Below are 11,322 nucleotides of genomic sequence, written 5' to 3'. Positions count from 1 at the left end.
TTCAGCCGTGTAGTATTCCATACACCATGTATATCTAGGAAGTCTGAAACTCTAAATTGATCTGAATGTAGGTCCTTTGGGGATCCATGGATCCCTCCAAGCTCTAATTTTCCTCCCATTTCCCACACGCCAGATCACGCCCTTCTTTAGCAATTCGAGTCCATACTCAATTCCTTTCCAAACAGCTGATGAATTTCCAGTAAAAACTGTGTCTAGTAGGTTTCCATTAGGAAAGTACTTTGCTCGAAGCAGTCTTGCACATAAACTTTTTGGTTTATCAATCAGCCTCCATGCCTGTTTAGCTAGAAGAACCTGGTTAAATAGTCGCATATCTCTAAAACCCATACCACCATGGGTTTTTGGTAAGATCATTTTATCCCAGGCTAACCAAGCCATTTTTCTCTTACCATTCTCCACACCCCACCGATCTTGGCGCACCGGCCTTAGTCATTTCATCACATACAGAGGCAGGAAGTTTGAAGACACTCATTATATATGTTGGGATGACCTGACCCACCGCTTTGATCAAGACCTCCTTGTGGACATGTACTTTTCTGCCCAATCAATCAGTCTTTTCAACAAGCTAGCTTGCAAGGACTCAAATCGACCTTTGTGCATACGACCTTCCGGTACGGGCAGTCCTAGGTATTTAGTCTCAAACACCTCTTGCGATACTTCCAGTATATGTTTTACTTCAAGAACTAGATCAGCAGCACACACCTATGAAAAGAAGATGGAACACTTCCCCGGGTTCAAATGTTGTCCGGTTGCCTCCGCATAAGTGTTCATAACATTCTTCACCACAGTTGCTTGGTCTGCATTAGCTTTGAAAAAAATCATAGTATCATCCGCAAATAAGAGATGGGATATTCCAGGGGATCTCCGGCATATTTTCACCGTTTCCAATAAATTATCTTGAGCCGCCTTGTGTAGTAAACCAGATAATGCATCAGCAACAAATAGAAAAAGAAAAGGGGACAATGGGTCACCTTGACGAAGTCCACGTGTAGGCAAAAACTGTTTCAATAATTTTCCATTAAATTTGACCGAGTACTTCACACTAGTCACACACTCCATTATCCATGTCACCCAAATAGAAAAGAAGCCCCATTTGAGAAGTGATTGTTCCAGAAAACCCCAATCGACACGATCATACGCCTTTGATAAGTCCAACTTGTATACACAATAAGGAACACTGTTATTATGTTGGATAAAGTGAAAACACTCGAAGGCGATGATTGCATTGTCTGTTATCATGCGTCCAGGAATGAAAGCGCTCTGATTTTCTGAGATTAACTCATCTAGCAGAGGCCTCAACCTATTCACCAGGCATTTAGAGACAATCCTGTAAACCACATTACAAAGACTAATGGGGCAAAAATCTTTAATACTCTCTGGTTGTGCCACCTTTGGTATAAGCACAATGACAGTGTCATTGACATAGTTTGGCATAGAACCCGACATAAAGAACATTTTTACTGCAGCGATGATCTCCTCCTTAACGACTCCCCAATTCCTCTGATAAAAGCGTGCAGAAAATCTATCTGGTCCAGGCGCTTTCAATGGCCCAATCTGGAATAAAGCGTCCGAAATTTCCATGTCAGTGAACTATTTACAGAGGTGCTCATTCATCTGAATAGTCACTTTAGCCTGTATGTTCTCTACAGCTGCATCTGGCACTAGTGTTGGATCCTTTGTAAAGATTTCTTGAAAGTAAGATGAGGCCATCCGCTCCATCTCACTGGACACTCTAATCCAGGTCCCATCTTCTTTTCTCAGTTTTTTAATTTGATTTTTCCGAGCACGCCACACCGCCTTTCGGTGGAAGTAACCCGTATTGCGATCACCCTCTTTTAACCACTGTATGCGGGATCGCTGCAGCCACATCATTTCTTCACGGTATAGTAGCTCATCCATTCGTTCGATCTTTGCACGTATGGCAGCTCTATCCGTGTTGGCAATTTGCAATGATTCACGCTCTGCCCTTAAGGTTTCTATCTCAGTAATAACATGGCCGAACTTCTCCTTGCTCCATCTACGCAAGTTATACATGACTCCCTTCATTGATTCCGCAACTGTTCCAAGATCCCCAATGGGTCTCACTTGATCCCACGCTTGTTGTACAACCTCGGCCAAAGCAGGTTCCCGCTCCCACATAATTTCGTATCGAGGCGAGGAGCGCCTACGATGGTCAGGAGCTGGCTCTTCTCCCCCCGCTTGGATCAGTATAGGACAATGGTCTGATCGAGGAGAAGTAAGGTGTTGTACTAGAGCATCTGGAAATACGTCTCGCCACGCCAAATCTGCACATGCTCTATCTAGTCGCACACGTACGTTCTGTGCACCAGCTCTTTTATTATCATAAGTGAAAGAAGCTCCCGAGAACCCCAAGTCAGACAACGTGCAAAGATTTAGCGTGTCTCTGAATGTCGCCATTTGAGCTTCGCCACGTAGGGAATTAGAAAAATGTTCATGTTGCCACATTGCTTCGTTAAAATCCCCACAGATTAGCCATGGCAATTGAGACTGCCCTCTCAGTTGGGTTAGTTTGTTCCACATCAAGTGCCTGTTCTCGACTCTCGGTTCGCCGTAGACAAAAGTCGCTCTCCAACTGAAACCTTCTGCTGGATCAACAACACTTGTATCAATAAACCTTGCATTACTTTCCAGGACGGTCACCAGAATTGATTCGTCCCAAAACAACGCTAGGCCACCGCTTAGGCCATCACTGCTTACACCACAAAAACCACGTAATCCCAGTCTATCTCTCAGTTTCTTTACTCTGTCTTCAGATTGCCTCGTCTCACACAAGAAAACAAGCTTTGGGGAATTAGACTTGCATAAGGCTATAAGCTCACGAATTATACGTTGGTTCCCTCCCCCTCGGCAGTTCCAGAAAAGTGTATTCATTGGGATAGTGCCAGCTCCCCTAGAGATTGCACACTAGCCAATGCCAATCAGACAAACAATGCAGATCCTCACAAACTTCAGCAACTTGCCCAGATGGGGATATCACAAAACCAAGCAACCGAACAGCCAACTGATCACATCCAAAGCAAAAGCTTCAAACCAGATTCTCAGAAGCAAAACCAAACAGGAAGATTAGACCCAACGGGGATTGATACCTCCAAGCCAGAACCAAACCGACGAACAACTCTGAAATTCAGATCGGAGCAGTAATTAACCGAAACTCACCACCATGGGGACTCTGGGGGAGGAAATAAACCCTAAACGGGGATAGATGCCGGAGAACACCGGAGAAGTCAGCCGCCGTGGCGGCGGTCGCCCTGATATCGCCATGAGCGAGAGAAAAACGGTTCACTTGCCTACTTGCATGCAATTAAGCATCCTTCTTTCGCGAGTTGGTTAATCTTTCAAAAAATAATCCTCATCCTATTATCATGGAAGAAGGAGGGGGATTTTAATATGCTCAGGTTTCCTCAGGAGAAAATGAGAGGTCGGTTCGATAACCATTTGCCTTTCTTATTCCATGTTGACAGTTTGGATTTAAGAGAGGTTGCAGTGGTTGGCAGGCAATGAACTTTAGCGAATTGTCTGCTGGATCCAACTATCGGGGGATGACCCCTGGTACACCAAATTTGGTGATTAAATGGATCCAGAATATAGTATGTAAGTCGATATACATGAAAGAAGTGTTATGAAAGGGGAAAAAACCCAAACTGGGCCGATATAGGGCTAAGTCGGCCCGGTCAAGCTCAAACTCGGCTAAACCTCAGGCCAGAAAACCGGCACTGGCCTGTTTGTGACATAAGCCCACAACTGGGATAGACCTATGGCTATGTACAAATGAGAAGATTTTTAACGATAAAAATGTTCTATCTTGCAGGTTATCTACAAATGTACGGTATTTTCCGTTTGTGGTCACCTCTTCAGCGAATGGAGAATAACGATCTCTTTATGGAGGTCTTGTACACGATTGGAGGCTGCGGTGATGGATACTTTTTCCCGACATAGGTGGTCACATAATCTACGGATTGAAGCTCCACCTACCCCTTAGACGTTTTACACTTTATCGACACGATATGTATTATGCCTTTTTATCTTTTTGATACTTAGTTTTAAGACTTATAAACGACTGCGTGCATTCTAGTTATGCAGAGACCAAGTGTATTATTGAAAAAAAAAGTTGGAAAGAAGAGAGGTGGTGTGTCACGGACTCGGCTTCATACACACTTCTCCGGGTCGACTTCCGATATTCACACGAACCGTATCAACAGGCTATAAAACAGAGAACATAAAGAAACCCAGCGGCACGACCCAACCCAAGAAGCAACCCACTCCACGGCCGGGCCGAGAAAAGAAAGCTTTCTTCTTCCGGCGCAGGAAGAGGCCGACGAATCAGCCTCTCATCGACCGCAACCCAAAAAAAGCAAAAGAAACCAAACCGAACCCAGCTGCAGAGCCGGAGATGGCGACGGTGGCGATGGACATCTCGAAGCCCCCGCCGGCCGCGGCCGGCGACGAGTCCGCCAAGGGCGCGCGCGGCGGAGGCGAGGGGCTGCGGCAGTACTACCAGCAGCACATCCAGGACCTGCAGCTCCAGATCCGGACCAAGACCCACAACCTCAGCCGCCTCGAGGCCCAGCGCAACGACCTCAACTCCCGAGGTGACCTTACTACTCGATCTCCTCCACCTAGCGCCCCCCTCTTATGTCTAAACCCTAGCGCGATAGCGGCTTCTGCGTCAACTGTTGGATCGCGCCACTGGAACCCTAGCTTGCTCAGTGCACGAGTCGTGGCAAAGTGTGCAGCTTTGGGTCTCGTCGTTGACCAAACGGTGATTGCTTGTGCTGATTGTTAAAATCTTCCTTCTTTTGCTTGCTGTCTACATTGGAAGATGCCCTGTTAATTTTTATTTATTTATTCATTTATCGTTTGGCTTTGCTTTGGTACAAAATCATGCAGTGAATTTTTAATATTATGTTCATACCCTCTGTTGCCTGACTTGTTGGATTTCTAGTGGTAATTTCTGTATTTCTTATTGTTCTGTTACATGAACGACCAAGGTTAGGAGGAACAGCGTTAAACACTGCTTATCGTACCCTCTACCTCCAGTATTTCCTTTTGATGGCTAGGTTTTCCTGTGGATATCAATTATCATTAAGTAGCGCTTTCTTTGTGAGAAATTTGTGATTTTGTTACTCCAGTGCATAAAATTTGTGAAATTGTTACTCCAATGCATAATCTTGCTACCGTTAATCGAAAACATGGATATTCTTGAGCATTGGGACAGTGAAACTAATTTGGTGGTCTCGCTGTTGCTTCAAATATTCTGTTCATGATGATGTACAGCAGCACATGAATACTCCCTGTAGCATAACAATGTCTATTGAGGATTCAAGTTACTCGGAGAGAAACTTCTTCTTTTCGTGTGCTATATTCACTTAGTATTGCCTCTAAATTTGTCTCCAAATTTTCATTTTGCAGTTAGAGCTCTTAGGGAAGAGCTACAGTTGCTTCAGGAACCTGGCTCTTATGTTGGTGAAGTGGTGAAGGTCATGGGAAAATCAAAGGTTCTAGTCAAGGTAAATCTATCTTTACACTTTGTTTTCTCCTAGCGATGCTTATCTATCTGGCACAAGTCTACCCTTTAGTAGTTGGGCTCATCACTTAAATAAGTTGAAACATTGCATATAAATAGGGAGAAAGAGTATTGGGCTGCTTCCTGTATACTTTTGACACAACAGTGATAGTTTGACTGCCATTGTATGGTGAAGTGTTTGATATTTTCATTGTCATGACTCCTCTATTCATGTTTTTTGTTTCTGTTTTGGATTTATTATTTCCGTTCTGAATGGATGTTCTAATATTTTTTTTGCCAGCAAAAGGGTTATTAACTTTTACAGATGTAATTGTTCAGGTACACCCCGAAGGCAAATATGTCGTAGATATTGATAAGAGCATTGATATTACAAAGATCACACCTTCAACAAGAGTTGCTCTTCGGAATGATAGCTATATGCTCCATTTGATCCTGCCAAGCAAAGTTGATCCACTGGTCAATCTTATGAAAGTTGAGAAGGTCCCAGATTCTACTTATGATATGATTGGAGGTCTTGATCAGCAGATCAAGGAGATCAAAGAGGTTTGTGTAGAATTTCAATGCATTGTCCTGTCGACGCATAACATTTGGCATCTGACTCATGAGTTCAATTTTCAGGTTATTGAGCTTCCTATCAAACATCCGGAGTTATTTGAAAGCCTCGGAATTGCTCAGCCAAAGGTTCAAATTTGTAACAAGAGCATCTTACTTGATTTTTGTGTGTGTATAGCAGGGATTAATATATTCTTTTCTTTTGCAGGGTGTTCTCCTTTATGGACCACCAGGCACAGGGAAAACATTATTGGCACGTGCAGTTGCTCATCACACTGACTGTACCTTCATCAGAGTATCTGGTTCTGAGTTGGTTCAAAAGTATATTGGTGAGGGCTCCCGGATGGTCCGTGAACTCTTTGTTATGGCTAGGTAAGCTAGCTAAAAGGGTACACTATTTTTTTGTCTGTCATGTAAAATGCAGTTCTACTTGCATTCTCTGTTAAAGTAGGCTAATATTTTGGTTAAATTATTGCAGGGAGCATGCACCATCCATTATATTCATGGATGAAATAGACTCCATTGGATCTGCTAGAATGGAGTCTGGATCTGGCAACGGTGATAGTGAAGTGCAACGCACCATGCTTGAGCTTCTTAACCAACTTGATGGTTTTGAAGCTTCAAACAAAATTAAGGTATGCTTCACCTAATAATTGATGTTTCTGCGCACTATTTATACATATGGAGCAACGTCATCATGGTGCCTTGCATGTTTGTTGCAGGTTCTGATGGCAACAAACCGGATAGACATTCTGGATCAAGCCCTTTTGAGGCCTGGACGCATAGACAGGAAGATTGAATTTCCGAATCCCAACGAGGATGTATGTGTTGCATACAGAGTTATAGTACTTGTTGACTCTGCATGATCATTTGTGCTGACTATGTGCATAATTTTTTCCGTTCAGTCACGAGGTGATATCTTGAAGATTCATTCAAGAAGAATGAACTTGATGCGTGGAATTGATCTGAAAAAGATCGCGGGAAAGATGAATGGGGCTTCAGGAGCTGAGCTGAAGGTTTGTTTAGTCTATACATTGTATTATGCTGCATCAAGTTTTAGTTTTTGTGGCTGTTTGGTCTGTCTTAGTACCATTGTTTATTAAAGAAGTATTTTTCTTGATCTCTTCCAAATTGAATATTGCACCCCACACTTGTGCTCATAACAAGCAGTTACAGCATGGTCACTTTGCAGTCTCTTGTTGAAACAGTTTTGCAACTTTTCAATTTTCTTGCTTGATCACTTTGTGAGGTCCATTCCAATTTTCCGTGTTGTTAAATGAACGTTAAATCAGGTTAATTTAGGATTTTGAGTGCCTAAAATAGCTGGTCAATTGTGTGGCGTTAATTGAGCTGTTTGTTTAGTTCGAATTTGTATTTTTCGTCCCTAAAATTATGTTAGATTGACAAAAACATTGCGACATCAAAATGTTGGGCCTTGAAAAAATTAGCAGAATGTTCCTGTTTAAATTCTCACCGCATTAACAGCTTAGCAACATTTTTGCATATATGCAGCGAGGAATGTTTTTGAAAACAGTCTAATCACTTATGTGACATCAAAACATAAGTTTTTCAATACTCTCTTGTGCACATCACTGATCTTTTCACCTTGTGCTGGTCCATCTAAAAATTTCTTTCTTTGTTGTTCAGGCGGTGTGCACCGAAGCTGGAATGTTTGCTCTCCGTGAGAGAAGGGTGCACGTGACGCAGGAGGACTTCGAGATGGCTGTGGCCAAGGTGATGAAGAAGGATAATGAGAAGAACATGTCCCTGCGGAAGCTGTGGAAGTGAGGACACACCCACCTCCGATGGCTCCTGCTTTCACTGCCTTGCTGAGGTCCCGGAAGCATGTAACTGCACGTTGCTGGACTTGTACTTTTAAGCTATGTCCTTTTTCCTGGTTGCCAAGGTTTTGAAGATACGCTTCTCGTAGCATATAGCTGAATTAAACTCATTGAACCGGGTTAGTAGTCTGTGTTTATGCTGGTCGTTTTGCATACCTAGTGCCTCCGTACACCGTATGATTCACTGCTGAGCAATTCCGGACAAAACCAACCAAATACGGCCATCCACATTCATCCTGTGAAACAAAGGACTTCCCCTATCCGAAGTTATGTTAGGTAAGTTTTTTTTTACGGGAAAGCCAGGTTAACCTGATCGCTTCTCAATCTCAGAAAAGATCACACTATTTGCATAGGTTCTTGGACTTCATCATGTTTATCACTTCAAAGCAGTCTGAGGAAACATGCAGCGGTGTAACCCCTAGGTCATCAGCTAGACCTAGCAGCTTAGAACACGCTCCTGTTCGAGCTAGCTGTCGCTCCAGCCAATCTTTCCTCTTCTTAGTTTCAATCAACATGCGATAAACACAACGGATTGAGAAACTTTGTTCAAAACTCTATGCCAATCGGTCTGCTTGGTTTACCAATGCAATTCGGAATGCTCATAATCGCCTCAACATCCATAGGGAGAAACGAGGCAGCTAGTACCTCTTCCACCCAACATGCTTGACCAAATCAGCTCTCTGACACCTTCATCAATTCCGTATCACTAGGGCTAGTTATTGGGATCCAATTTTTCCAAATACTTGTGGACCTGCCATCACCAATCCTTTTTATTAAACCTTCTCAAAACACCAACTCCTTGATGAACAACCGCCATAGTTGAGATGGTGAGCTACTTAATTGAGCATCAATAAGATCATCGTTGGGAAAATAAAGCGCTTTCAGCACCCTCGAGCTCAAAGAGTTAGGGTCTTGACGGATTCTCCATGCTTGACGGGTTAGCATAGTAAGATTATAAATATTCTCATATCAAGGAAACTTAGAGCATCTCCAGTCGCGTCCCCCAAACGACGTCCGGCAATAGCGCCGAATTTTCGTTTGGGGGACGTCCGGACGAAATTTTCGTTTGGAGAAGGTCCCTTTCCTAGCCACGTCCCCCAAACGCGACCTCCAAACAAAAAGCAAGTGTAAAAACCGTGTCCGGCGTCCCCGATGGAGACTCTATACACAGGGGATGGGCTAGGGACGCCGGACAATATTTGAGGGACGTCCGGAGCGAAGCGGCCTTTGGGGCATGCGACTGGGACGCTTTTTCGGCCGGTGTCCCCCAAATCCCTTTGGGGGGCGCTTTGGGGGACGCGACTGGAGATGCTCTTAGTCCTCTCATATATTTTGGTTGGATCATCACATCCCATAACAGTATGACACCCAAGCAGGTTTTCCCTTTTCCATCTTTACCTCTCCATCAAAACTTTCGAATCAAACATAAACTCGAGAATACCGGGACATATTGTGCAACAGATTCGGCAGGAAGCGGTGCCTGCATCTCACTTTTTTTTTTGTAAGAGCATCTCCAACAGCGCGCTATATAAGCCGTGCGGTATATTAACCGTCGATTTAGCGTGCGCGGAGGTGAAATCGCTTCTCCAGCAGACCCGGCAAATGGCGCGGCGCTGTAAAATTTTTAGGGCGCGCGGCGTTTTGCACCATCCGGAGCGCCAAATGTGACGCGTCGGTGAACTTCCCCCCACGCCCTTCATTTTCCGCCACCGCGAAATCCAGCCGCCTCCGGTCGATTCCGCCACCGACCCCGCTGTTTCTCGCCGCCGCGCCGTAGATCCACCTCGCCCGCGCCTCCTCCAGCAGTACCAGCCGCTCCGCCGCGCTGTACCGACCGCCGCCGCCGCCACCGACGAGCAGCGCTTCTCCCCACCTCGGCCGCACCTCCTCCTCCGCGCCGCCGCCGCCATCGCCATCGCCATGTCGTCGTCTTCGTCTTCGAGCTTACTAGCGACATGGCGCAACTATGATGCTCGCCGATTTGCGCGCAAGGTATGAACCTCCGCCGGCCGGCCGCCATGATTTTGCTCGCTGATTCGCTATTACAGTTAGTTGTAGTTAAGTAATTTTATATGTATGTTTGTAGAGTTTATCATACGATTCATCGGATGACGAGTACGACCAAGAGGAAGAGGAGAACATATCGATACTATTAGCATACCGCGCCGTTAAGAAGCCAAAATTTGGTGGATCGGTGTTCGGTAGGCAGAAGTTGTGGAGAGAAAGGATTGAAGGCCATGAGAAGTTGATGCGGTCGTATTTCAATGAGAATCCTATATTTCCCGAAAGCTATTTCCGGCGGCGTTTTCGGGTGAGCATCAACTTATTCAAGCACATCGCAACGGAGATGACCAAGTATGATCGCTTCTTTGAGCAAAGGAGAAATGCCGCCAAAGAACTTGGTCATAGCACATATCAAAAGGTGACTGCCGCCTTGCGTATTCTGGCATATGGTATACCGGCGGATCTAGTTGATGATCATTTGGCCATGAGAGAGAGAGAGAGCACTTCTATCTTGTGTGTGAAGCGGTTTATCGTTGTAATTGTGAATGTCTTTGGCTCCACATACTTGAGAGCCCTCAATGCTCAAGACACGGCAAGGCTTTTGGAGATCAACGCCGACCGGGGGTTTCCCGGTATGCTTGGTTCCATTGATTGTATGCATTGGAGTTGGAAGAATTGTCCAGTGGCATGTCATGGACAACTCAAAGGGTACAAGAAGGATGCCACCATAGTCCTTGAAGCGGTCGCCGATCATGAGACTTGGATATGGCATGTATTTTTTGGAATGCTCGGGTCTTGCAATGACATCAATGTTCTTCAACGATCACCACTAATGACAAGACTTTGCGGGAAGGTCCAGTGGTGGAGTTTGAAGCAAATGGCCACAAGTACAACTATGGATACTTCCTCGCCGACGGCATATATCCAAGGTGGCAAACATTTGTGAAGCCGGTTATTCAACCACGAGGTAAGAAGCAAACCCAATTCCACAATGCACAAGCGGCGGCTAGGAAAGATGTAGAGAGAGCATTTGAGATTTTGCAAGCCCAATTTGCCATTGTGCAAGGACCGGCTAGATTTTAGGACCAAGAATGCCTTTGGTATATCATGACCGCTTGTGTCATCATGCATAACATGATTATAGAGGATGATCGTGGGAAAGATGTTCATCATAGCCACTACGAGTTGATGGGGTTCCCGTGCAAGTGAGGAGGTCCACATAGAATTGCCCGGTTCATTGCCTCATACCATGCCATTCGCTCCAACGACACACATTATGAGTGTCAACACCCGGATTTTTAAGTCCAGATGCCTATTATGTCATTCGTCGCAATCCCAGGATAATGTTGTTGCGAGGCATAA

The 11,322-nt window shown here is 44.8% G+C and overlaps 1 protein-coding gene across 1 annotated transcript; it reads left to right on the top strand.

Annotated features, from left to right (window-relative positions):
• The first annotated feature begins 4,414 nt into the window (after positions 1–4,414).
• On the top strand, positions 4,415–8,109 carry LOC124692012 (26S proteasome regulatory subunit 8 homolog A-like). Its single transcript, XM_047225311.1, has 9 exons — positions 4,415–4,628; positions 5,449–5,546; positions 5,882–6,106; positions 6,182–6,244; positions 6,324–6,487; positions 6,594–6,750; positions 6,838–6,936; positions 7,021–7,131; positions 7,763–8,109. The coding sequence occupies exons 1-9, from the start codon at positions 4,430–4,432 to the stop codon at positions 7,901–7,903; spliced, it is 1,257 nt and encodes a 418-aa protein (XP_047081267.1). The 5' UTR covers positions 4,415–4,429; the 3' UTR covers positions 7,904–8,109.
• Positions 8,110–11,322: the final 3,213 nt, after the last annotated feature.

The sequence above is a fragment of the Lolium rigidum genome, chromosome 2 (genome assembly GCF_022539505.1).
Source record: "Lolium rigidum isolate FL_2022 chromosome 2, APGP_CSIRO_Lrig_0.1, whole genome shotgun sequence".
Lineage (NCBI taxonomy): Eukaryota > Viridiplantae > Streptophyta > Magnoliopsida > Poales > Poaceae > Lolium > Lolium rigidum.
This window is presented reverse-complemented; position numbering and strand designations above follow the sequence as displayed.

Excerpts from the sequence above, each read along its gene's own strand:
- LOC124692012 (XM_047225311.1), top strand. The coding sequence starts at position 4,430 with ATGGCGACGGTGGCGATGGACATCTCGAAGCCCCCGCCGGCCGCGGCC. Across the intron at positions 4,629-5,448 it reads CAACGACCTCAACTCCCGAG|TTAGAGCTCTTAGGGAAGAG; the intron begins GTGACCTTACTA and ends TTCATTTTGCAG. Across the intron at positions 6,488-6,593 it reads GAACTCTTTGTTATGGCTAG|GGAGCATGCACCATCCATTA; the intron begins GTAAGCTAGCTA and ends AAATTATTGCAG.